The 27533-nt window shown below is 41.3% G+C and overlaps 1 protein-coding gene across 1 annotated transcript in view; it reads left to right on the forward strand.

Annotated features, from left to right (window-relative positions):
- Positions 1 to 27533, forward strand: part of TG (thyroglobulin) — a 143812-nt gene that overhangs the window by 12802 nt on the left and 103477 nt on the right. Inside the window, exons 7-20 of the mRNA XM_066316925.1 lie at positions 520 to 1584; positions 3182 to 3769; positions 4970 to 5212; positions 5576 to 5713; positions 6348 to 6425; positions 6868 to 6980; positions 7859 to 7970; positions 8652 to 8852; positions 12567 to 12776; positions 15012 to 15166; positions 15660 to 15816; positions 18027 to 18248; positions 22948 to 23097; positions 24630 to 24800. Of these exons, the coding sequence (XP_066173022.1) occupies positions 520 to 1584; positions 3182 to 3769; positions 4970 to 5212; positions 5576 to 5713; positions 6348 to 6425; positions 6868 to 6980; positions 7859 to 7970; positions 8652 to 8852; positions 12567 to 12776; positions 15012 to 15166; positions 15660 to 15816; positions 18027 to 18248; positions 22948 to 23097; positions 24630 to 24800 (3603 nt within the window). The remainder of the gene's footprint in view (positions 1 to 519; positions 1585 to 3181; positions 3770 to 4969; positions 5213 to 5575; positions 5714 to 6347; positions 6426 to 6867; positions 6981 to 7858; positions 7971 to 8651; positions 8853 to 12566; positions 12777 to 15011; positions 15167 to 15659; positions 15817 to 18026; positions 18249 to 22947; positions 23098 to 24629; positions 24801 to 27533) is intronic.

Genomic DNA, 27533 nt, shown 5'->3' on the forward strand with positions numbered 1-27533 from the left:
AATACCTCACTATGAAACTGAATATCTAATTAGTAAACTTCCATAAATTCCTCGTTAGTGGGCATTGTTTAAAATAACTTTCTGTTCTTCCGCAATCTATTTCTCCTTCTTAGGTTCCCACATTTCACCTGGATCACTGGAGGTTTTTATTAGTAGCAGGCATCTTACTAGAGAGCTAAAATGTTTGGAAAAGACATTTTTCATTCTTCCAGCCATGGGAACAGGGATGAGAATTTACATCGGGAAGCGACAGAACCAGTAAAAAAGCCCAGAGCAGAGAACTCAGCACTGGGGAAGGAATGTTTCCTTTCTTTTTGGGTCTTGACTGGAGAATTTTATCTGTAGACCATAGGCACTAACATTTCAAATTCCTTAACAATGTGCATGATGCATAGTTGAGAAGCAGGTTAATCCATACTTAAATGCTGGTTTTACCCCAGCTGCTTGAAAGAGAGCAATAGAATTACCGGTTCTGGAGGTTCCAAAATGTACATTTTTGTTTTTGAAATCTTTCTCTAGGTGAGGAGCAGTCGTGCCTCTCTGAGCGGCGGCGAGCCTTGTCGAGGCTCCTTTATGGCCCTGCTGGGTACTTCGGTCAGTCCAATTTGTTTTCCACACCAGATAAGCAGTCAGACAAGATTGATGGCTTTTCAAGACCCTGCCCTCCCTCTTTCAAGGAGCTGTTTCTAGACTCTGGATTGTCATCCCCAGTTGCCCAAGGCCCGTTTGCCAGCCAGATTCCTGAGCTAGAGACCACCCTTAGTGAAGCCATCACAGGGATGTTCCCATCGAGGGAACTGGCTCAAGTGGCATTGCAATCTACTGCCAATCCAAAGCGTTTCCAAGAAAACCTCTTTGGAGGAAGGTTCTTGAAGAATTTGATACAGTTTAATTTCACTGGAGTACTTGGCACTAGTGGGAAGTACAGCATTGGCCAGTTTTTCCCACAGGAGGATGTGTCAGGGAGGGAAAATGGCCAAGGCTCGCTGGAATCAGCTGAGGCATTTTCACTGGAGGTATCAAAGGGGAGCTCTATTTTGAGTAAACCTCTTGTGGGCAGCTTTGGCCGCACAGTAACTCTGCAGGACAATCAGAATCTGGTGAAATTCCTTTCTTCTGTTCTGGAACTACCAGCGTTCTTTACTTTTCTTCAACAAGTAGTTTCTGTCCCCAAAAGCATTGCTGAAGATTTAGGTGAAGTGGTGAAACTAGCACTGGGATCCAGAGGCTGTGATGAAGAGCCAAGGGACCTGTTTGTTCCAACATGCACCAAGGAGGGGAGGTATGAGGAAGTTCAGTGCTATGCAGGAGAGTGCTGGTGTTTGGACACTTTGGGTAAGGAGGTTCCAGGCTCAAGACGTCAAGGCAAACGCCCAAGGTGTCCCTCTGAGTGTGAGAAGCAAAGGAGGAACCTGAAAAACCTGAAGAAAAGCCTGCCTGCAGGATCAGATCTCTTTATTCCCTCTTGTAATGAGGATGGAGACTTTCTGCCACTCCAGTGTTTTGGGACAAATTGCTTCTGTGTCGATTTGGATGGCAAGACTATTCCAGGAATAAGGGAGAAAGCTGGAAAGCCGATGCAATGTAAGTCTTAGGGACTGGGAATTGAAAGGTGCTTTCTTTTGTATTGGAATTTCATGGCTTGCTCTTTGTATCTGATTACATCTGGAAATAAATGAATGATGTCTTCTAACAGGAAAGAAACAGCTTTACAGTGGCAGGGAGATAGAGGGAAATACAGTGTGTGTTAACCTTGATATCCCAAGTCCTAAAGGTGGTCAGGGTGTAGGGTGGGCGCACTCAAAGCAGAGGAGCCTGAGGTCATTCCTGGTTACTGAACGAGTCATTGGCATGTCTCTCCCTCAGTGTGCAGCTGGAATGTCTAACATCTGTGATGCCCAGGAGACCTGGAGCATCTGTGGAACTGAATGTGACCCCTGCCTAGTGAAAAAGCCCTTTTAGTTCCAGAACAAGTCACCTGGGCGTGGTCACTGGTTCATCTTTTCATAAGAACTGAAGATTTTCAGTGCCCTAAACTATGAACTTGATTTAGTCTTTTTAGCTCAAAAATATATCCTCAATAGGTAAGATAAGCACAGGACTCCAAACACAGGAGGGGGATTTAATGGCTGGTAGGCTTCTCATAAATCACAAAGTCAGGCCAAAAAGGTGAGTTGCAAATGACTTTTGACATCAGCTTGATAGATCATGTTACTGCCTCTCCTTGCCTTTTTCTTTCTGGAATATGAAGAAAGAAGGAAGCACATAGGCAGTGAATATTCATCTTTCAAGTTTCTGTGAACTGAAAACAACACATCAACAGGGAGAGTAGACCAAGAGGAGAGCCTGCTTCTCATTTTGGGAGAAATAGCAGAGTCCAGCAGCGAAGAGTGGTACATAGTGAAGGAGCTCCTTTGAATAGCAGCTTGCAGAAGTCGTGGGCAGTTTGTTGTAATGATCTGAATTGAGAGGGGCTTTATATCTAAAAATCCATCTGTAGTACAATCCAAAATAAAAAGGTTCAGAATTCTCTCGTGTTCAAAAGAAGATGAGCTCCCATGGTTGGCTGGGTTTGTAGAGCTGCTTGATGGCAAAGTGAAATTTGGCTCTGGAGATGGCAGAAAAGGCATCCAAGCCAAACTCACTCCCATATTTTTAGGGATGTTATTTTTTTATTCAACAGCAATGTTCAGTAGAGTATATGAAGAGAGGACACACAGTCTTAAGATTCTGGTTTAGTCCAAGGGGAAATAAAATCACTGTTTCCCCACTGTTCAGATGGTTGCTTTTGCAGTGATTGGCTGAATAACAAGTAACAATTTCTTTTACCAAGTATATCTGAAAATACCTGATCAATGTAAACAGATTCAGGAAGGCATTTAGTGGCACCTGGCCCCCAGTAAGAACTACAAGTACCTAATGTATTCATAAATTAAAAAAAAAAACCAAACAAACCATACCTGAATTCATCTTGGAGGGGCTTGCATCCCTTTAGAAATCTCACCCTGGTTCAGCATGGGACTTTAATATCACTAAGCCCTGTTAGAACAAGGCTGGGAATGTTGTTGTTATGATTGGGCTGAGTGACCAAGTTTTAGCAGTGGTGTTTATTGTACTAGAGGATCGGGGTATTGTATATCTTCAGTGCATTCAGAAGACATGCGTGTTTTTCTTTTCCCAGGCCCAAGTGCTTGCCAAGTAACAGCTGGCCAGGAGTTTCTCAAGGCTGTGAAGGTTCTGTTGTCAGACCCAGGAGCTGTGCCTCAGCTATCCAGCCTGTACCTCCCTCAGTGTGACGCTGAGGGTGGCTGGAGGCAGGTGCAGTGCAGTGGCCCTCCCGAGCAAGCCTTCGAGTGGTACGAAAGGTGGATGGCAGAGAACAACCAAGGCAAACCCCTGCCTGTCCCTGATCTCTTGAACATAATAGCTGGGTATAAAGAGGTGTCCTCTGGAGACTTTTCAGCTTTTGTTAAAGCTTTGTATGATGCTGGGCACCAGAATGTCTTCCCCACATTCTCCATGTATTCCTCCTTTGCGGATCTCCCACCTGAAGTGCTGAAAGGAAACCTGAGCAGTGCATCTGAGAATATTTTGCTGGACCCATATACATTCTGGCAGCTTCTGACTGGGCAGCTGAGCTACTACCCAGGGCCCTATACTGATTTCAGTGCTCCATTAGGCCACTTTGAACTTCGTGACTGTTGGTGTGTTGACAGCAAAGGACGAGAGCTGGAAGGAACAAAGGCAGGAGTGAACCAGGTTCCAGCATGTAAGTAACAATTTCTGCCATATGAGTAGGAGTGTTTTCTGGCGTTTTATTTTATGCCACAAGAGAGGGAAGTCCTTTCAATTGCTGTGAAGTAGCAGACAACAACTTGTCAGAAAGATCATCAGCACTGCCATTATCATTGGACATCAAAAGTAGGGCGACTCATTTCTAGTAAATAAGTGGTGGCTGAGCTTTGAGAATAAGGAGAAATAAAGTTCCACATCAAGTTTGTGTAGATTTTATAATTTGGAGTTTGGACATATAATGCTTTTGCAAAAGATTCTTAGCCAGGTGGTAAAGGATATTAGAAAGCATGAAGAGTTGTGTAGAAAAATCAGGATTACACTGTAATGTAAATGACTTTCAAGAATGCCTTAAAATGAAACAAGAGGGATTTTCTTTACTGTTTCTTATTATGTGGTCAAGAGTAACAGATATCCCCTTCAAGTAGCAGGTAACAAGTAACAAGTAGGGAGAGAGTGAGGCCAACACTAAAGTTCAGTAAGGTCTCAATCTAGACACCTCCTCCAAAGATGCTGGGCTCTCTTTGGTGTTACTCCAGCAGATGACCATATTATAAATGTCATCACTGAAATTGTTCTCATCACATAATATTTTTCCCGCTATGGAGAAGAGACAGGACAATGAACTGGTGGAGATTCCAGGTCTGTGGGCAGGAGGGGAATAAAGGGGATGAAGCAGATTAACCCAGTTATTTTGGAGGAGCAGGTTTTGTGTAGCTGGTTGGTGTGTTGAACTGCCCTTTCTGGGTCAGTAGATGTATGTAGAGGACAGGCCAAGTGTCAGCTGTCACTCTAGACCCAAAGGATATACCTTCATTTTCCTTTCTGACTCTCACTTCTGATTATCCGCATTTTTTTATGGCAGCAACTGAGGAAGTGTTCTGTAGAGATGTATTGACTCAGTTTGTAACCAATAAGAACTTAATTAAAAACATTGTGCCTTTGGCCCAGGACATAGAATGCCAGGAGTCACACAAATGCACTCTAAGACTCTTGCTGTTAAACAGCTAAGCACCAAGGAGTCTCCTTTTCTTGCTTCCTTATGCAGTTCAACACTGATTTCAGAGGGAAACAGATGATGCTAATTAAAAGACCAGTTAGTTTTCACATGCACATATTTAGTGGGTTTTGATGAAAGTTGTTAATATACTCTTCATACATACACTTTTTTATCCAGGCCCTGGTATATGTGAAGGTGTGAAGCAGGAAGCCATGAAATTTATGGAGGAGGCAGAGCAGCTCATCCTGGCCTCCAGTGGGTCCCAGTTTGCCTTTGGAGAGAGCTTCTTGCTGGCAAAGGGGGTACAGCTCTCGGACAGTGACCTGCTGCGCCCTGCTGGGCCCTACGGGCTGGAGGCAGTGATCTCCCAAAAGCTGCTGTCAGGGGATGACTCTGCTCTCCAGCTGGCTGCATGGTCAGGTGGGTGAAAGGGAAAGGAGGGCTGAATTAAATGGAGTCATGCCCAGAATCTGTGCAAGAGCATTTGATGGCAAATGCAACTTTGCTGAGGGGCAGGTGCAACTCAGCAGTTGTAATTAATCAGGGTCATTAAGCTGCCACTCTAAAAACTGATCTCAGTTGTCTCATATGTATGACACAATGCAACCATAAAATCTGTGCACTAACCAGCCTTTATGTACTTACATTATTTAACTTTATGTACTAAATGTATTAATTAATTTGTCTTCTGTATTACAGAGAACGTTCAGAGGTTTGCAAATATGTGCATTTAAAATATCCTGCATTGGGCACTATCAGCTTTATTTTACTTCTCTTTTATAGTCCTGCACTTCTACTGGCGGAGTCACTTCACATCAAAACGTTCTGCTGGGGAAGCAGCACAACTGGGATTTCTCCCTTACATCCCTCAGTGTGATGGCCTGGGAAACTGGGAGCCAGTTCAGTGCTTTGAGAGCACAGGTGAGCAATTCTTAACAAGACACTCTGGGCTGTCTAAACTAAAAAAAAACCCCAAAAAACAAAACCAAAACAAAAAAACCCAAACCAAACCAACAAAAACCAAAAAACCCACATACCGAAACAAACCAAAACCCCTGTAAGAATTCTAATTAAAAGATAGAAAACCAGTAGTAGTCAGACTGGAGAAAGGTGATGTGGTCTACGAGATGCGTGCAAATTGGCTGGATTCAAGTGGCAGCTCATGCCTGCCCTCAAGGAGCTCAAAAATCAGTAGATATTCAGTAGCTTACTGCTAGATGTGTTCCTTGGTCCAGGGGCAGATATTGCTTAATGCCTTCACTCATGACCAGGAGGATGAGGTGGAGCACGCCCTCAGCAAGTCTGTGGATGATGCCAAATTTCTGGGAGTGGGAGATAGGGTTGCAGTGGGGGAGTCTCACCAGAGCTTCTACATTTCCATTTGCCCCAGTGCTCTCAGATGGGGTCTACTTATCCCGGGATAGCAGAGTTAGCTGTGACTTGGATTTACTGACCCCTTCCTATGGAGCTGCTGAGGGTGAAAATCTTTCTAGTATGCAACAAAGCACACTGCAGTACCACATCTAAAATAAAACTGCTTTTCTTCCCTGGACAGGTCATTGCTGGTGTGTGGATGAAAGAGGTCATTATGTCATGGATTCCTTGGTCTCACGCTCAGCAGAACTTCCCAAATGTCAGTTGGGTTTTCTTCCTAAATATTTGTATTTGCCTGCTCTTGTAAATTTTAATATTTATTGGAAATTCTAATATGATATGCATGAAGTAAGGCTTGCTTCTAAACATTGCAAGAAAAGTAAAAATAATTATATTATTTTTTTGCTAGTTAATTTAATTTCATTGTGTGTGATTTTGGCTTGCATGATCTGAGAGCAGACCCTCTGCTGTTGGTGGCCCTGCCTGAGCAGGGAGACTGGACCAGTTCTCCAGCCAGGTGTCTCCAGAGGTGCCTTCCAGCCTCAGCCATTCCCTGGCTTTATCAAACACCATTCAGGAATTCCCTGCCTAGGACTGTAGCAGTTCTTAATGCAGTTGTGTGAGGAAAGTGGTGGTGTTACTCTTTCTCTTGCTTAGGTCTGAAACTTGATTTTATTTTAAAAAGGTTTTTTCTCTGACAGGCCAGACTTCATGTCAGCGATCTCGAGCCAATGGCCTAATTTCCAGCTGGAGACAGAGCACTGCAAAGCTGGACACCTCTGCAGCTGATCTCTTCATCCCCGACTGCCTGGAGGTGATGCAACTTGACTGAGGGAGGAGTTTTGCTTGCACCATGCCATAGTCACGTACACTTTCTGTCCATGCTCCTTAAGCACCCTTTGTGCCTTTCTATTAACCTGAAAAAAAAGGGTAAAACAAAGCTAACAGCTGGTGTTGCCCTGCAGAAGATAGAATTTAAATAGTTTTGAGATGGAGACTGGGAATAGGAAGCTCTGTGCCTGCCCACACTTCCCTCCCACAGGATGGCTCTGCCTGGTGCTCTTGCAGAGCTGTGCTTAAAAGGCACATCTTAATTGACTGACATTTGGGGTTCTCTTTCTTCCTCAGTTGTGAGAGGATTACAGTGTGAGATGGAGCTGGGTGCAGATGTCCCAAAAAAACAGGGTCTGTGATGCTCTCAAAATGCGGCATTGAGCAGGATAGAGGCAGGCAAGGAATAGACATTTCATGTAATAGAATCATTATCATATAGAATCACATAATCATTTAGGTTGGGAAAGACTGCAAAGATCAAGTCCAGCTATTACCCCAGCACTGCTGAGTCCACCACTGAATCATATCTTTAAGCACCACATCTACACATTTTTTATGCTTATTTCAAGCTAGGATTTTGTCAGAACTTTATCTCAATGGACTTTTAGTCTACATCCTGCTTAATGGTTTGACTCAGTGATCTCAGAGGTCTTTTCCAATGTTAATATACTCTTGATTCTCTCAGGGACTGATCTGTCTATTAAATTAGATTGTATTTAGTGTTTCTTTACAATGTGTTTTAATTATGTACAAGTACAAACATAATAAAGCATTTTACCCAATCTTTGGGGTATGGATTTTGGTGTGTGTGCATTAAAATACATTGCTCTGCAATGACAAGTCCTTGATTCTTTGTAGACAGGAGAATACACTGTGCTGCAGAGATCTGACACAGATACTTGGTGTGTGGATCCTGTGTCAGGAGAAATATTCCAGCGTGGCAGCAAAGACTTGGATGGCAATCCTGAGTGTGAGTAATGCTTTGCCGCCTGCCTGTGATGCCTCATGCTTTGCAGCATGTGTACTTTCCTCTTCAGAATGCTGCCTGTGAAACATGGGAGGCTCGTAGTTTAATTCCTCAGTGGTAGGGTACGTACAAAGTACAGCAACATTGAAACTATCTGAAAATAGTTACCCTTTACTTGTACAGCACCAGAAATAAAACAGTCTAGACAAACTTATGAATGGGCTTCTATGAATTTTTTAAATCTTTGATTTCTTACCACCATTTTAACTATTTAAAAATGTAAATTATCATTGTTTTGTAATGTTTTGTACATTTTAAATTACCTTGATCAAAAATTTTTTACTAAAAGCTAGATTTTTACTATCTTGATTTTTTTTGTCTCCTAAATATCAGCCTCTAAATGATACACCATTGCACTTGTAAAAAATAAAAAAAATATAAATGAAGAATAAATAACAGCATTTTTTCAACTGTTTTTCTAAAACAGTGTCACTTGCATAGAAAAAATGGGAGTTTTTCTACTTGAAGTAAATTCCCCATTTCTATAAGGAAACAAATTATTTGTTTTAGTGGTCACTCTTCTTTCTTCCTACCTACAAAACAGGCTGGGAGCACTGCTGGTAAAGTCTTTAGGTCAATTTGTTGTCTTCTATACTGTATCTTGCAGAATCTCTCTCTTTGCAGGTCCCAGTTTCTGTAGCATGCTGAAGTCCAAAGCTGTTTCACGAGAAGCTGCCAGAGGCCACATCCCCCAGTGTGAAGGGGACAGCAGGAGCTTCTCCCCTGTGCAGTGCAGCCAGGACCAGGAGAGCTGCTGGTGTGTCTTTGCCAATGGAGAAGAGGTGCCAGGGACACGAGTAAAAGGGGGAAGACCAGAATGTGCAAGTGAGTCCCTGCTTCAGGCATTTTACATATCAGCAAATCCAGGCCTGAAATTTAACCCAGATCCTAAATTTTTTGACTCCCTAGTTGAATTTAATCTTATTTCTTCAGACATTTAGAGACTTTTGCTCAAGCAGCATGCTCATCTTTGTGTTGTAGCAGATTTCAGACCTAGCTGGGCATGCTGTCCAGTTTTCTTCAGGTGTTTTATGAGGGAAAAGGGAGAAGGGAATGGATCCTTGACTTTTACTAATTCATAAAATTGGTTGAATCAAACTGTTTGAGCTATGAAACCCAGCTATAAGGCCAATCTGAACAGCTTGCTGCAAATTTGAACCTGCTCCAGTCTGAGCTGGCTCTGGGATTAAAACCCATTCAGCTGACTAAAATAAAATTTGAAAAATGTATGCTTCTACCATTCTGGCTCTTGGCTTGTGACCAGAATTGTGGAAAAGATGTGCCAAAACATTGCATATTCACAGAGTATTTCCTGAATGACCTGAGCTGTGAAGCACTGAAATTCACTCATGGTTTCCAGTGAGATATCCAAATGGGAGATATTTGGATAAATTTAATTTGCAATGTCCTTTATGCATTTTCCCATCACTGAAGTGAAGCAAAATTAATTAAACTTTCTACAAGGCTATGCTCCAAAATACAATCATTAGTGGAAAGTAAAGAAGTAAAAATAAAACCTTCAACAGTTGTCTGCAGGACACTGCTGTTTTCCTAGCTTTTTTGCTGGTGTTTTTTTGATTGTTTTGGGGGAGAAGGGTTAAAAAAATTAGGGAAACAAGACCACATAATTTGCTTCCATTTCCTTTTGTGATTATGTGTAAAGATCCACACAGGCTTGTGCTCACTGACCAGATAGAAGATGTGACACTTGAGGACATGGTTTAGGGGTGGAGCTGACAGTGCTGGGTGAATAGCTGGACTCAATGACCATACAGGTCATTCCCAAACTTAATGATTCTACAGTTCTCTTCTAACACACCCAGTTGTCAACCCAATTGCCTGCAAGGTTTTTATCAACTAGGTAACAGCTCAGCTGACTTGGAAATAATTTTCTTTGGGCTCTCTTGTATCAGTAGAGAGTTCTGAGGATGGGATTTTATGAGAAGCGAGAAGGAGATCCCATGGTTTTATCTGCCCCATGCTTGTGGTGGTGTGTGGAGATGCCAACTGTGCTTGGAGGAGATGAGCTCCAAAGTAGGGTGCTGTAGTCACCTGAATGTGGCCATCCAAGGCACGTTTTTAACTCTTCAGAGAAGCAGAGATGACTACAAGTACAATGCTGCTGCCATTTTGTACTTTTCCTAGAGAAAATAGTGACTAATAGTGATTAATGACTTTTTTTTTTTTTTAATTCTGAGCTGACAAGGAGAACTGCTTTGAAAGTATGGTGGAAACCTGGTTTTACTGAAAGGGTTTTTTTTTAATTTTCTGCATAAAGATTGAAATAATTCTTAATGGTTTCCCTGGATTTTGGAAGAGCAATGGAACTTTTCATGATATACAGTTTAGTTATTGTGTAAAAAAGAAAGAATCGAACAATAGTTTTCCCCTCAGTCTACCCAGTCTTGTGCTTCTTGTCCTGGGAATTACTAATAATTGTTCAGGAAAAAGAAGTACTATACAGCTACCTTGCAGATCTTGTCTATCAGCTAAATAAGCTCTTGTGGTGGGAAAATATGATAAATTTCTCCTCCAGCGTCAGAACAGACAGCTGTAAACAGTAATAACTCAGAGTGCCCAGTACATACCAGGAGGTTTTCATTAGTTTAATCACTTCTATCGGAGGTAGAATCCAACTTCTTCTAGCTGACATGCACTGGAGAGATGATGCCAAGTACCCTAGCAGTCCTCACATGCATCTCCCATCCTCATGCCCATGTCCCATAACTCTGAGTGGAGACAGGTTTCCAGAGAAGGTCCTGGAGATGTTGATTTCCTTGTGGAAACCTTTGGAGACACCTGTGAAAGAAGTGTCAGTATTCAGCTGGATTCTTATTCACGCCTACAGGACCAAGAAACAGGACAATGACGAAATGGTGCAGGCTTGACAATAGTAAATGGGGTGGCATCTCTAGAGGGATAAATGAGCAAGTTACTAATGGTGAATTGAAACCTTTGAACCACACTAGGAAACCACTGATCACTTCTGTTTTGGGGGCTGGGTCTTTCCCAGGTTCACACACCAAATCTCAGTGGAACAGGCAGTAAGAGATTGTAGCACCATTCAGCTGAGACTGAACGTGACTTGCTGGATATAGAAATGTGTTAGAGCAATTAAGAAACCACAGACTGATTTTTACATACTCTGTATAAAGATTATGTTATTGTAATTTAATGGCCAGGATAATTATTATTATCTTTTTTAGAGAGATATCTTTTGTCCTAAAACCTGGGGAGATTTATTAGAGGTTTGTTAAGCAAGGACGCCAGGTTTCCACCTTTACTGAGAAAGACTCTGGCTACAGAGTCAAGAAGTGAAGAGAAGGAATGTACTGGCCCCATTTACAGAGTTATTGCAAAAAAGGTGCTAGAAAGGAGACTTGGATAAAAATATGCATTTGGCGATTCAGGGAGGCAGATATGAAAGCTTTTTTGTTGTTGTTGTCATTTAAATGCTCAGAGTTGGAAAACAAAGATGTACTTCATACACTGGATCCTAGATTCATCCTGCAATGTTTTTATACTTTAATTGAAAGTTTTAATGCAAGGTTTTTAATACTCCAGATGAAGTGGCTGCTTAGTTATAGAATTAATCTTCATATCTCCATCAGAAGGGCAGAGGGAGGGTGCTCAGACCTGAACCATCATCAGTGTTTGCCTCCCTTCAATGATCAGGAAGTTTAGGACTGATCTGAGTGCTGTAATTTGGAAAATTATCTATATATGCACCAAGTGAGTTGTATGATATGATAACATCTTTTTCTTTGTATTTATTTACAAGTGAGGAAGTTGTTTTCTTCTTCTTCCTATGTTTTGTATCTCTGGAAGTCATAAGTGTTTAATTATTATTGGATATATTTAGTAATTAAGTTGGAATTTGGCTAATATTGAGTGAAGCAGTTGGCTTGTACTGATTAGCAAAAATGTAATTATCACTGTAATTAATCTGGTATAATAGTCTGTTACAGTGGCTGGCAGGTTTTGAATGATTGTACTCATACAGAGCAAGTTGATAGGGAAAGCTGTGCTCCAACTCTAAAGCTGTATACTACAGTATATATATATATGTATATATAATGTCTATTCTGCCCTACTGGACAATGGAAACATCTTAGTGCTGCTGAAGACACCAGAGTCATGAGTTCAGTCTCAAACCTTTCAAACTTCAGTCTAAAGGGAACTGAAATGAGGTCTATTTGGCCCTGCCTGTTTCCATTAGATATCTTCTGTAAAGGTTTGTTCTGCTGTCAGTTAGAAATTTCATTTCCTGCTTAAATTTATTCATGACTGTTCAAAATATATCTGTTCCTAGAAACCATGCACGTCCCTTTCTGGGCCTGATGCATTGCCCATCACAGTCAATACGTGTCTTTCCATCAGCTTCAGTGAACTGAACCAAGCTGACCTCAAACCAGGTCAAAGCTGATGAGTGGGAAAGGCACAGGGTGGAATCTGTGGCTATGAGGGCTTTGTGGACTGTGTCCTAGAAGCCATCACAGCACACCTCTAACACACATCCCCTTTCTCCTGTGCCTGCAGGTCCGCAGTGCGCTCTGCCATTTGGTGCCTCAGCAGTGGCCAGTGGGGCTGTACTGTGTGAAAACATCCCTGGGCAAGCTCCAAGCATCCAGCAGTGCCAGCTCTGGTGTCGCCAGGGCTTCCACAGTGCCACTCCCAACACCTCATCCCAGTGTGACACGCAGCAGCGACGCTGGGTCTCGGCTGTCCCTCTGCTCCAGGCCTGCCAGAGTATGTCTGATTTGATCTGATCTGACCTGTCTGATGTGCTCTGATCTGCTGGGGCTTGGGGAGGGCTCAGAGCAGTGTAAGCAGTGCAAAAATCAGCTTTGATCACAGAACTGCTGTGTGAATAGTAACCATAGTTATAGGGGAGTTGGGAAGTGAGGTGCAGGAGATGTGTTCTGTCTTCTGCCATCTTCACCTCTGGCTCTTGGCTGGCTCCTGTGCCAGAAACTGTCCCTCTTGCCTGTAATAATAGAGCTATAAATAGCTATTCAATCTATATGCAGATTTTTGTTGTTAGTTAAAAGATACTGGCACCATAAGTGATTCTGATGGAACTACTTAGTCCTGGAAGAACAGATGAGCGCCAGATGTTAGAATTTGGCAGAACTTTACTGTTTATTTGCATAATCAAGTCACTCTTACTTCTGCATCTTTTTTGCAGCAGTCTGTTCTTAAGGATTATTGTTGTATTTATTGGCTGACTTCTGATATTTTTCAGACCATTTTGTTTTCAAGAAAAAAAAATTGCACTTTAAATCTTGGAAGAATTGGATGTCCATTCAGGGCTCATGTAATTGGATATTAATGTTGGCCTTTCAATTATTTTTTTGAAAAGACATACATTCTGATCAAAATGGCAATTTGTAGCAGTGTTGAACTTTGAGAAATGCAGGTCTTCCTGCCAAGTTTGCAGCTACTTTTCATTTCCAGAATAGACTACACCCATTAATCAGCCTTCAGAGTGGGTTAAACTCTTCAATTCCAAATGCAAAAAAATTTAAACTTTCAATTTCACGCTGAAACTTTTGTCTGTTTGTGATTGTGTTTCTGTAGCATGTTATGAAATAACTTTCTTGTTTGCCTAATGGTAGTGGAATAGTTTTGTAGGGACAGAGGGGAATGTGTGGCAATCTGCTATAAAGTTATTACTGTAAGCCAAGGATTTCTCCCAGTAATTTGTGTTTGGAATAGAGCATGGTTTTAAGGAGAAAATAAAAATTCCCAATACATTAGAAGGCAATTGAACAAACTTCACAATAATGCAGAATTCACCAAAACACTTAGTAATTTGTTCCAATGGAAAATTACCGTCACTCTCAAAAATCATAATTCTTGTTCTTTATGTATACATGTAGAGACTGTGGTTAAACAGCTCTCTAAATTCCCTCTGAGAAAGATAAGCAGAGAGAAGGCTTTGTGCCTTGCAGGAAGAAGCAGGGGTTTGTGTCCTCTGGTCCTGGCTGCCATTCTCCTTGGAAGCTCTCCAGGCTTTCTCATGCTGGTTTTTGGGGTGAGGGATGAGGAATTGTGCTCCAGCAGTGACACTTGTATGTGATGCAGGGAGGACCTGCAGAGATGCTGAATGAAGGAGAGCTCTGCTGTTTGTCCAGCCTGCTGGGAAAAGAGCCAACTCCATTTGGAGGTGGAATGACAGCATGACTGTTGTGCTGAACCTGAGATAGCAAACCATCCATGAAGCTTGGGATCAGTTTGACTACAAGGGACACAAGAAATTTGCATTTTTTTTTCTTGCTATAAACTGATTAAATAGATTTTGATTTTCTGACTGATGAGCTCATAGATTTGCCATCGATTTGTGTGATTAGCATCACTTAGGTTTGCTGTCAAAAAATCAGACAGCTCTTGTAGATGTCTATGGCAACACCATTATTCTTCAAATTTATTCTCACCTGAAACTTATTCCCAATTAGTTTGACGAACTGGGTTTCCAAAAGCCCGTTTACATTAGTATTAATTGGTTTCACCATTTAATTCCCTTTTTAATAGGTGTGTTTTTTCATGATTGCATGTAATAATAACCAAAATTGACAGGTCAATAATTCCTGTCTTTCTGTTTCTTTTCTAAGTATTGGCATAATGTCAGCTTTCATGTAGTTCTCTGGAACTTCCTATTTGCTAAGGCTTATGAAAAATTATCAATAATGATCCAGGTTGTCCTTATCCTTCTGTGAGTTAGTGCTCCAGTGTAAAATATCTCTCCATTATTATCTAAGTGTATCACTTGACTTTTTCTATAATGCACAACATTTATATTTATCAAGCTTGTGTCTTGCTGCTTTTTTTAGTAGACAGCTCTAATGCTTTCATCTAAAAGTGGTGAGATGTTTTCGATCAACACAAGAATGTCAAATCAATGTTGTCTTTTCTTAAAGTAACTCTGAAGGTCAGGTTCCTCATTAGTGAGGTTACTAAATGCCCTCTCTACTTTATTTTTAGAGCTCCAATTATTTCAGACAGTTGAAGCTCAAACACACTTTCAAATACTCCTGCCTCCTGAGAAGACATGTAGTTCTGACTACTCTGGATTACTCCAGGCATTCCAGATATTTATTTTAGATGAATTGAAGGCTCGTGGTTTATGTCACCTTCAGGTAATTTAAATTCCCTATCTTGTGGTGGTGGTGGATTCTGTTTTGATTGGTTTGGTTTTCTTTGGTTGGGTTTTATGTTGCATTAAAAATAATAAAAAAAAGTGAAACACAACGTAGACCTTTGCCTGTTTGAGAAATGTGGAAGAATGGAATATGCCATGAAATTTGTCAGGATTGGCAGCACTCTCAAATGGATGAGTGAGAAAATAGGAGGTTTAGTCTCACACCATATAATCAGATTAGTTTAGTTCCAGCCATAAAAGTCATATAACACCAGCTAAATAATTGTTAAAAATTTGTTTCAATGGAAGAGGATATTTTGACTGTTCTTACAGTGAGTATACGACTTGCTAAAATTTTATTTTCTTGCTTCTGTATTTACAGCCCCTTTTGACAGTGTTACTTTGAGCATAGTACAGTGCAAATGAATAGGGCAAGAGCAAGAAAGTTCTCAGGCTGATTAACTGTGATTTCACGTAATTCTTAATTGAAGGTAAATGCATTTGGAAAGACTGGCTCAGTTTCCATGTGTGATGATTCCTCTGTCTATGTTGAATGCCTGAGTGAGGATCGCCTGGGAGTGAACATCACGTGGAGGACTCAGCTGGAAAACATCCCAACAGCTTCTCTCCCTGACTTACATGATATTGGTAAGTTTTCTTTCTCTGATGTTTCTGTGGATTAAACCCGATTTTCTTTCAATAATTTTGCTTCCCTTTCTTTGTAACACTGGTGTTGTGTTTTTGAACTTTTGCTCTTGATATATTTCCCTTCTCAGGCTGTGACTATGCAGTGGAAAGAAGCTATAATTGAATGTTTCTTTCAGTTAGGACTGCCTCTCCCAGCTGCCTTAACTAGGATTGAAAATTACTTTATCGGGCATGTGCTGAACTATCCCAGATGTTAATTTCCATTGGACAAGTCCTCAGTGGTGGAAAAGTGTTTATATTCATTGTATTCAGAGAAACACAATTCACACATTGTCAAAAACTTAACTAATTTCTTCCAAGTTTTTTGTTTTTTTAATTTTTTCCCTTTCTCTTTTTTTTTTTCTGTTAGTTGCATTACCTTTGACACTAAAGAATGATCCTTACTTCTCATGTCCTAGAGCAACTATACAGAGACCACTGACTGGCAGATGTTTCTGTGGTTTCCACAAGAGTTAGGGATGATGTAAGGAACTTCTTTCAAAGCAGTCAGTATTTTCCTTCAAAATAAAAGGTATTAAAAATATATCCCAAGTTCAAAGACCCTCTGTGAGCATATCAAGAATAGTGGCCTCTATCAAGAATAATGTGGCCAGCAGGACCAGGGCAGTGATTGTCCCCCATACTCAGCACTGGTGAGGCCACACCTAAAATCCTGTGTTCATTTTTGGACCCCTCACTACAAAAAGGACATTGAACCTCTAGAGCATGTCCAGAGAAGGGCAGTGGAGCTGGAGAAGGGTCTGGGCCTCAAGCCTGATGTAGAGAAGTTGAGGGAGCTGGAGCTGTTTAGCCTGGAGAAAAGGAGAGGTCTTATTGCTCTCTACAGCTGCCTGAAAGGAGGTGGGGGTCATTCTCGTCTCCCAGGTCTCAAGTGACAGGACAAGAGGAAATGGCCTCGGGTTATCCCAGGGGAGGTTCAGATTGGGTGTCAGATTTTTTTCTTTGAAGGAATGGTCAGGCATCAGAATAAGGTGGTCAGACAAGTGGCAGAGTCACTGTCTCTGGCAATATTTGAGGGGCCTCTGGATGTGTCACTTGAGGATGTCATTTAGGGGTGATTATGATGCTGCTGGGTTGGAGGTTAGACTAGATTATCTTGAAGGTCTCTCCCAACCTTGGTGATTCTGTGTGACCTTTTCTCCAGTTTTACTCCTTTGGAATAGTGTTTCTGCACTAAACAGAAATAGCTCTGTCTACATGTGTCCTTCCTCCTAACTTTGGGGCTTGGAGATATGTGTCCTTCAGTATTTTTGCTGGATCAGAACTGAATTCAGAGTCCTTCAGGAACAGATGGCTGCTGCAGTGGTCCTGTAGTTCCTGGCTCTACAGTTTGATATTGTTTTACGTCCATCCAGTTGTTCCATATTCTAATGGAAGCACAAAACACAGAATGGTTTGGCTGGGAAGGGACCTTTAAAGCTCATCTCTGCCAACACCCCTTCCATGGGCAGGGGAATCTTCAATTCAGTCAGGTTCCTTAGAGTCCCTTCCAATTTGTCCTTGAACACTGCCAGGGGTGGGGCATCTACTGCCTCTCTGGGCAACTTGGTCAAGTGTTTCACCACCATCACTGTAAAAAGTTTCTTCCTTATATCTAATCTGAATTATATCTAATCTGAATTATATCTTGTCTAATATTTCATTGCCCCCGTGAATATTCAAGCAGTTTGCAGAAAGTGAATCAAAGTATAAGTGTATTTGGTTTTATATTCAACTTTTCTTTTGAAAGTGTTCCTTTCAAAAGTAACACTTGCATTGCCTTTTCGACTCTCTCCACAGTATAAATTCCCTGTTGTACAAAAATAGCTTTTTGGGGGAATGATTGTGTGGTTTCAGAAGAGACAGAGCAGAACCTGCTCTCTTTATAAAGTCATGGCACAATCATGTCCCATTATGTTCCAACTTCCATCACCTGCTAAGGCAGCTTTGGGGCCTTCTGTTTGAGGTGTCTTTGGGTGTATTTAAACAGAGTGAGTAAAGTAAGACTATAATTTTAGAGGTGCTATACAGATTCATTATGGTCTGCTGTTTCTTAACTTGTATTTCTGCATCTGCCTTTGTTCTTAACTTCATCAGTTTCTGTGTGTTTATCCATTCCTGTATGGAAATGTCTTTCATGCTGTTTTGTTGTATTTTATTTCCCTCTTTAGAAAATGCAATTGTTGGGGAAAATCTCATTGGAGCATTTACAAAAGAGATTAAGGATGGTGTTTTTCTGCTGTATTTGGATTCCAAGCAGTTCGTAGCAGATTCTGTCATTGATTTTCCTCGTGATGAAGAGTTTGATTTGTCTCCCCGTGTGCAGCTTGGATGTAGAAGCGGGTTTAGAAGAATTTCATCTGGGAAAGCAGGCCCTAATTCACAAGGATGTGGTATGTGTCATTTTTAGCTTTCCATTCCTAGGTGTTGTCAGGAATCAGTATGAAGATAAAATTAGAAAGCCATCAGTGAACTTGTGTTTAAGGTTCATATTTGAAAGGTATGAGGCACCAATGTGAATGGGAGAGATGGGAATTAGTGCTTTGCTTACCATGTTGCTCACTTGTGTTGAACCAATGATTTGGAAATAGGAATCATGGCACTGACATTGTATAGGAAGTTTTGTGAACATTTTTGAGATTTTTGTAAACATTTTAGATCTGTCTGGTAATAGGTCATTCTAATCCTTAATAAGAGGATTTCACAAAGATAATGTATCCAGAGCTTCAGATAATGATGCATTACCTGGAATAGAAACCTAGATGCAGAAATGCCAAAAGTCCTGAGATTGTGAATTCCTGGGCCGGGTCCAGCCAGCTCAGATGGAAGCTTTTTTGATGCTGGCCAACACCCAGACCTAACTGCACTTCTGTCCTCTTTTCTTCTCTTTCCTTCCGTTTAGTCTGCTTCCCTGGAACAGGGTTCCTTTCTGCCAGCATGCTGCTTAGGGCTGCCAAATCTGCCTTTTCCACAGGTCCCTGTGGCTGTGCCAACCTGTCCTTGGTACCAGGTCATGCTGCCAAGGTGCCTTTGCCTTAACAGCCCCACTGTTGTTTCTATCAACACCAACCTTCCTTCAGATCCTGAATGTTCTTGTTGGCCCACTTGTCCTCAATGAGTCCGTGTCTCATTGATGCCAGTTTGGGATAGCTGTATGACTATATCTAGCCTTTGTTTTAATCTAGGGAGCAGAGGAGAGATGTACCACTCATAGGTATAAGATAAGAGAAACAGGTATTGGGTACATTTTCCAGTGTTGGGAATATTTTCAGATACTCATCACTTCATTGCTATAAACCAAATCAGAATATATGAAAAAAGCTTATGTCCCTGCTCAGTGTAGTGTTTCTCTTTAAGTTCAGAGAGTTTCCTAATGCCTAGGTAAGGTAATCAAATGATGAGTCACTTTTGAACTGCTGCAGTTTCCACCTGGATGTTTAGGGGTAAATTGACTCCAGGTACAGTTCATCTCCATAGTCTGAAACACCTCAGATCTGGGTTATTTAAACACATGCAGAAAAAAAATAATTAATTCCCGCTGAGTCCAGAGTCCATAACAACTTGCAGCTATTTAACAAGATGTAGTGTTGTGTTGCTTAAACGTATAATTACTTTTTAAGTAGAATCCATCACTTGGAGCAGAACTTAGAATTGGATATTTCTGCCAAGTGCTGACTGCCAGGCATAACGGCCTCTAGGAAACAGTGAATTAAATTGCCTTGTGAGTTAATTCACTCATATTTCAACCAGCTAGCTTTGGAAAATGTCTCTCAGTAAAACTGGCACCATAGATATGTATAAAGGATGCAGTTTCTGATTCAGCCTCTGACAGAGGTTTCATACTCTAAGCTGTCATAGTGTCATAGTGTACTTACTGCTGGACACTGGTTTGTGTTGCAGGACTGCATATTTTATTCTGAACGGGGAACTTAGGAATTCAGGTTCTGGTTCTTCTTTTTATATATATATATATATGGATATATCCTGCTCATTCATCCTGTCTGAGTCTGTTTCCCCACTAATAGTAGGGACAATTAGTGAGAAACATCACTTCTGACCACAGAAAGCGAAGTTGTATGAGGGTGGCAGAGATCCTCTCCTCTCCTCTCCTCTCCTCTCCTCTCCTCTCCTCTCCTCTCCTCTCCTCTCCTCTCCTCTCCTCTCCTCTCCTCTCCTCTCCTCTCCTCTCCTCTCCTCTCCTCTCCTCTCCTCTCCTCTCCTCTCCTCTCCTCTCCTCTCCTCTCCTCTCCTCTCCTCTCCTCTCCTCTCCTCTCCTCTCCTCTCCTCTCCTCTCCTCTCCTCTCCTCTCCTCTCCTCTCCTCTCCTCTCCTCTCCTCTCCTCTCCTCTCCTCTCCTCTCCTCTCCTCTCCTCTCCTCTCCTCTCCTCTCCTCTCCTCTCCTCTCCTCTCCTCTCCTCTCCTCTCCTCTCCTCTCCTCTCCTCTCCTCTCCTCTCCTCTCCTCTCCTCTCCTCTCCTCTCCTCTCCTCTCCTCTCCTCTCCTCTCCTCTCCTCTCCTCTCCTCTCCTCTCCTCTCCTCTCCTCTCCTCTCCTCTCCTCTCCTCTCCTCTCCTCTCCTCTCCTCTCCTCTCCTCTCCTCTCCTCTCCTCTCCTCTCCTCTCCTCTCCCTCTCCTCTCCTCTCCTCTCCTCTCCTCTCCTCTCCTCTCCTCTCTCCTCTCCTCTCCTCTCCCTCTCCTCTCCTCTCCTCTCCTCTCTCCTCCCTCTCCTCTCCTCTCATACTCCTCTCCTCTCCTCTCCTCTCCTCTCCTCTCCTCTCCTCTCCTCTCCTCTCCTCCCTCTCCTCCCCTCCCCTCCCTCCCCTCCCCTCTCCTCCCCTCCCCTCCCCTCCCTCCCCCTCCCCTCCCTCCCCTCCTCTCCCCTCCCGCTCCCTCCTCTCCCCTCCTCCTCTCCCCTCCTCTCCTCTCCTCTCCCTCTCCTCTCCTCCTCCTCTCCTCTCCTCTCCTCTCCTCCTCCTCTCCTCTCCTCTCCCTCTCCTCTCCTCTCCTCTCCTCTCCTCTCCCTCTCCTCTCCTCTCCTCTCCTCTCCTCCTCTCCTCTCCTCTCCTCTCCTCTCCTCTCCTCTCCTCTCCTCTCCTCTCCTCTCCTCTCCTCTCCTCTCCTCTCCTCTCCTCTCCTCTCCTCTGGCTTGTTCTTGAAATATTATTTTTTGACTATTTTTTGTTTGTTTATTTGTTTGATGGGGTTTTTTTCCTTATCTTTTGATTTATTTTTTCCTGTTTTAGAGTTACACAGTTTGATCTCACTGGTAACACTTAGCTCTGAGATTTTGGTTGAAACTTGTTCTCTAGTTTCTTATGTTGTTAAAATGTATTAATGTTAATGCTTGAAAGAAGTACGATATAATGGTTTGTCTCACTTGTAGGGTCAAACTGAACCTATATGTGAACCTATAGAGAGTTAGTTAACCTTTCAAGAGTTATAGAGTCTAGAAAATGTGATTCTGCACCAACATGTTTACTGTTCTTTGTGCCCTTTTGTCAATCCAACATGTGAAATGAAAGGCAATTTTTCTTGCTCAAAGTGTAATAGGAGACACAGATGTTTCTTTCACATTGTGACTAAAATGACACAAAACAGGAGAATGCTTTGAAAAGCTTTATTTGCTTCTTTTTAAATTTTAATTGCTTAATTAGCTTCTACATTCATTGCATTTTGTGTTCAATTTAGGCATGGATTTGTCATTTCAATTTAATTTCTGCTGTTCTTCAATGAGTATTATGCTTTTTGCATGTGTTGGAAATTGTCTTTAAAACACATCACTCTTGTGTATTAGATGATGGGTTTTCAAAAGGAGAATTCTGACTGATCCAGAAATTTTTATATTTTGTAATTGATTTTAGATATGTGTTTTACCCAGAGTAATTGCTTTGATGTGTACTAGGAGGAAAATTTCAGTCACACAGTTGTATCCTCCCAGACCTTCCCACTGGACTATTTACAGCAGATGAAGGAAGATATGATAATTTTCCTAGGAGCTGTCTTTTTAGTCTATTATAATTTAGGTACTGCCATGAGGTAAATTCATTTACATTCTGGTTTGTTGGCCAGAACAGCAATTCCTCACATGGGTTGTAGTGAGAATGGCCAATATTCCATTACTGTTTCTCTCTCGTGGAAGCTTAAACTTCTGTCAGGATGCAGGACAAGAAGAGAAATAAAGTTTTGCACCTTGTCAAGGTCCCAAAATATACATTTGATAGTGTTTTGAAGGAAATCTACATCTGGGAAGCAGCTGTGAAATAACAAGCAGGGGTATTGTCCTGCAAATATGCCTGTGACTCTTCTGCTTTAATGTTCATTTGAATGCTCTGGAGGGAAAGACAATATTCCATGATATTCCAGAAGAGAAGGAATTTTCTCTGTAATATGCAACAGGTCAGCTGGAAATATTGCTCCTGATCATTTTGAAAATTATATAGTTACAGACTAAGAACATCACTAAGAACCCCATTTTGTTTTGTGTTTGGGTTGTCATGTGCACAACTAGTGACTTTTAATCCAGCCATTACTGTTTAGTTTGGAAGTGCTTAACAAAAATTTCTTTACCAGGAGTTCTGAATAAAAGTGTTACCATATGGTGGATTTCTGTATGATGGTTTTTGGAGTTTCTGCTCCTGTTTTTGGTTGTAGTGTTAGAAGTTACTCTTTTTGTAGCTTGTCTTCCTTTGTTTTCATTTCACAACTCATCCACCTGCATTATCTTATTACAAATGGATTTGACAGTTGGAAATCAGGCCTGGACTTGGCATTTCCAAAGAGCTTCATGTGCTCTAATTCAAGAACAGATTTTGGGTGATCTGAGAAAACATATCACAGCCTGTAATTCCTGTCATTGATGAGTTTAATGCTCACTTAAGGAATGTTTACTTTGTTATGCCACTTAGAAATACATATATTAAGACCTTAAAGCCTATGGCAAATCTATCAGCATTTCATATATGTATATACATTATGCATGTATGTGTACATGTATATATATATATATATATATTTATATATACCCACACATATGTGTGCAAATACCAGAAGTGGTTGAATTTCAAATGAGTAATAAGGTGACTGTTCTCCTTGCAGTTGTTTGTCCTCCAGGCAGTTATTTCCAGGATGATGAATGCATTCCCTGCCCTCTTGGCTACTATCAGTATCAGACAGGACATTTCTTCTGTATCAAGTGTCCTGTGGGCAAAACGACCAACTCCTATGGGGCAATCAGTGCTGATCACTGTAAGTTGAACTCATGTTTTCCATATTTTTTATTTTCTGGCTTCAGATATCTATTTTTTTTTTAATTTATCTCTAAGTTTCTTAAAAAAAAATAAATCCTCTCTTTGGGGGGTTTTGTATGGATGTGATCCCTTCTGCATAAATTCAAAAGCATTTTACAAAGTACAAACTGTCTGGTGTTTTGGCCAAAAATGCATGAAAAACAAGTGGTCAGTCTCATCCAGGATGTTGTGGTTCCTCTAGACGTGTTCATTGTCCTCAGGAATGATATCTGGGTGTTCAGTATCAGTAAGAAACTTCTTATGAAGTTTATTTATTGTCACTTTCATGAACACTAAAATAGTTTTGTTTTGTGCAGCTCTTTCCCCTTCAAATACAAACACTTCTCACAAAACAACTATTGAAATGTTCACTAAAGCTGGTGAATTCAGCTTAAATTACTTTTTTTAATGTAGATTTTTCATACAGAATATCAGTTACTAGGTCCAAATTCAGTATTGTCTACAGAATTATTTTATATCTCTTAAAATAAGATATAAATAAGAGTACCAAGAATGGGATTCTTGGGAAACATCATTGAGTATATTTCATTCTCTTTCAGCTTATGTGTTCTCTTAGGTGGGATAAACCTCCCATTTTTATTGCAATGTATCCCAACATCAATTAGCTTTTGCCTACATTCTTCTTTTCCATGTCTGTTCCCTCGGTAGGTATTGGACTTGTGTCTTTAAGAGTTTGCTCCTTAGAGTTTAAAAACCTGCACTTGCAATTTTCTTTACTAAACCTGCTCCCTGCCTGGATTCCACTTTACCTTTGTGCTGCACCTCAGCACCAGCCCTCCCCAAAAGGCCAGATTACACATTACCTTCCTATGTTCTTTCATTCCCTGCTGTCTCCTTGCAGAGTCTGTAGAGTTTTCATCAATTAATTAGCATGATAGTTCTTCTCATTGTTCACAACACTCCACAGATCCACTGCAGCAGTTTTTGAACAAAGCCATATGAAAGTATAGTTCCTTCTCTTCACTTTGCTTTACAGTACAGGAAATACATCAGCAGAGATTTGATGTGTGATGGACAATCCAAGAAATGTTTGAAACACAAACTGAAGTAGCAACGAAGAAGTGAGCCTACCATGGTTCAGAGCATGAAATACTGTGCAAATCTTAGCTTAATTTTCAGTGGAGTCTCTGCTGTGCTAAGGAGACTTTTGTCCCACAGCACTGAAACGTTGTCCTACTGTACTGACAGGACCAGAGGCTGCACAGGAGGTTCCCTCTGAATATCAGAAAATGTTTTTTTGCTGTGAGGACAACCAAGCACTGGCTCAGGTTGCCCAGGAGGGTTGTGGAGTCCTTGGAGATGGGTAGAAGCCATCTGGAGATGTTCCTGGGCAGCCAGCTCTAGGTGGCCCTGCCTGAGCAGGGGGCTCTGACCTTACAACCTCCAGAGGTCCTGTCCAGCCTGTGAATTCTGTGAAACTCATTGACAGCATTATCAAAGCACCTTTCTTCCTTTGCTCTCTTGTACCAGGTGTCACCTCCTGCCAGAGCAATGAGCAGGGCCTGCAGTGTGATGGAGATGGCCAGTACAGACCTGCCCAGCAGGACCGTGACACCAGGAAATCCCTCTGTGTCGACAGCTTTGGAGCAGCCCTGGACTGGACTGAAACAGAGAGTCTCCTTACAGATGACCAGTGCTTGGGTAAGTGGCAGAAGGATATTTTGGATATGCTTTGACCCCCACAGGTGAAACTTCCTTATGAAGAGACTAATCACTCCACAGCTTATGGGGATTCACTGCCCCATAGTTACTCACTTTCCCATACTTGTGGCCTCTGCCTTATGCCACATTCCTCCTTTGTTTTGCATTTCTTGACTCCACTGGGGAAGTTATTTCTGGTAAGGGAAGAGAGAGAAGCAGGTTTCCTGCACTCTCAGATGGCTGCCAGCTTTTAATGTGTGCTGACCTTGTGCTCTCTGCTTGGAAACCCAAAAGAATAATGAGAGGGCTAATGAGAAAGAAGCAGAATTAATAATTTCTTTGTAAAATCATCCCTCATCTGTGTATTCATGGGAAATAGACTATTTTCAGCAATGATCTCACAGCCAAAACATAACTTCACCTTCTGGGCTCCTGCTGTAAGGTATCTAACTTGGGGAACACATCCTTGCAGGCTGGAGGAAGTTACTTCTGCTTAAATACAGGTGCAGAATGCTGATTTTCAAGGATGGAAAAACTTAAAAAAACCAAGAAAGTCATCTACCAAACAGTCCCCAGACTGCCTGCAATAAGATCTAATTATGCCTCTCAGCCTCAAAGCTTTTGCTTTTTCCCAGAAGTTTTTGTATGCTCATCATATGATTGGTATTGAATTTAATGGAATATTTGGTTTAGAAACTGATGTCATGGTATGCTTTGAATTAGACAATGTCTTATGGCAAGTGTGATCAGTAGAAGGAGCATGAAAAGGAAAGTCCTCAGTTGAGAAGAGGTTGCAAAACTATCTTCAGTTAAAATAGTTCTTTTTTTTTCCACTGAGCATACTCAGAGACTGATCACAGTTATGAACATGAAGTGAAAGCCTCTGTTGCTCTCAATCACGGGGTAGTTGGGATGTTTCTCTGCAGAGAGGACTCAGGATCCTAATTCTCCTGTTATCATGAGCCTTCCTACTTGGGCATTTCTGACTCTGTCCAGGATGGAACAGTTGTAGATATTTCTGCTTGGTTTTGTGGGTGCCGCTAGAAGATGTCACTACAAATATTTAGGACTGTTCAAAATTCATTTATAATGATTTAAAAACACTGCAAAAAATGTGTCATAGAATCAGAGAATGGTTTGTGCTTAAAGACATCTTGTTCTCGCGCCCCTGCCATGGGCAAGGATGTCACCTTGCTCAGGGCCCAATGAACACCTAAGAAATCTGTTTACTTGATTGAGTTTTTAAATAATAATTTTCTGCCTCATTTAGTTTTTCTTTTCCTTTAAAGATTGTGCTTCATTTCCTGAAAACATAATGTAAATTGAAACTGTTTATCTCTATTTTTGCTTTTTCTCCTGCCTCTACTATTTCCTTTAATTGAATTCAGCACACAGCAAGACAGTAGGTGCTGAAGGCTGATCTTACTTTGACAAGAGGTTGACAGTTGGGAAGGGTTACTCAAACCCATCTGGTCTTTGGTTTTGAGTCTTCAGACAGAAGAAGAATTTCCTTGTATGAGTGCAGAGGAATAAGCTATAACAATCATTGCTTTTTATTATTGTTCTCTGTCTTGTTATATTTTAGGCCACTTAACATTTACACTTAACATTTATTACGCAACATTTATTATATGGAGGTTGGGACTAGGTCATCTTGAAGGTCCTTTCCAGCCTATTCCATTCTATGATTCTGTAATTACAGCAACAGAAGGACCAAGAGCTTTGCTCTAGTAATAAGTGAGATAGAGAATTTCTGCTCTGCACTAAGCCTGTGAAATGATTTTATGACTGCATTTTTTTCAATCATTCTTTGTACTAAAAACAGAATTCAAGAATTTTAAAAAGGCATTTTTCTATTTTTTTCAATGTTTTCAGTTTAGTGTTTTATTACACTTTCTATCTTCTCTCTACTTTTCTCCCGTATTATTGTATTCAGTGCATATGATATTCAATAATACCTTATTCAATAATAGGAGAGAAAAACAGAGAAAAAAATATTTTCTCTTGAAAAGGGAGAGGTGGGACAAAGCCAGAATCAGGGGGGACGAATCAGAAGAAAAACATTTGAGAGTGCAATTTTTTAAATTTGAATATTGGAATAGAAAGGAGGGCAGCTTTAAACCAGGCATCGGTGCAAGTTGCAGATGCAGAAGGAATTTACTTTTGTGCAGAAATTAGCTAAGGCTTGTATTTTTGTGCCCTGTATTTCTAGAAAAGAAAAAACCTTTCAGTTCTGCTTACACCATATTTCTTCCTTGTTGCTATCCTAACTGGAATGCAAAGATCTTTTTGTGCTAAGCATCTGACAAACCCGTGAGGATTTTTTCCTAAGCAGAAATGATGGTTTTATCAAAAGCACCTGCTGGCTCAGCCTTGACAGCAGTGGACATTTGCTTCTGATTTAGCCCTGACTCTTTTGCTGTAAGAGTACAAATGATTATTATGAAAACTTATGCCTGACTTTTATTTTGTGGTTTATCCAGACATTTCAGAGAGAGAGGGCTATGATCCTCTGGCCAGATGTTGTGCCCATGAGCCCAGGGGAAAGAGGGGCTGAGCTTCCAGCTCTTCCATGTGCAGACATCTCCCACAGCTGGGATCAGACCAGAGCTCCTGCTTTTACCTCTGTTAGGTCGAGGTGCTGGCTGCAAGGAGCCAGAGGTTTGCATTCACCTGGGGCCTTTAGAGAAGTTTGGTCACCAAGGGATGATGCTAAGTCACCACGTTCTTCTC

The sequence above is a fragment of the Sylvia atricapilla genome, chromosome 1, assembly GCF_009819655.1.
Source record: "Sylvia atricapilla isolate bSylAtr1 chromosome 1, bSylAtr1.pri, whole genome shotgun sequence".
Lineage (NCBI taxonomy): Eukaryota > Metazoa > Chordata > Aves > Passeriformes > Sylviidae > Sylvia > Sylvia atricapilla.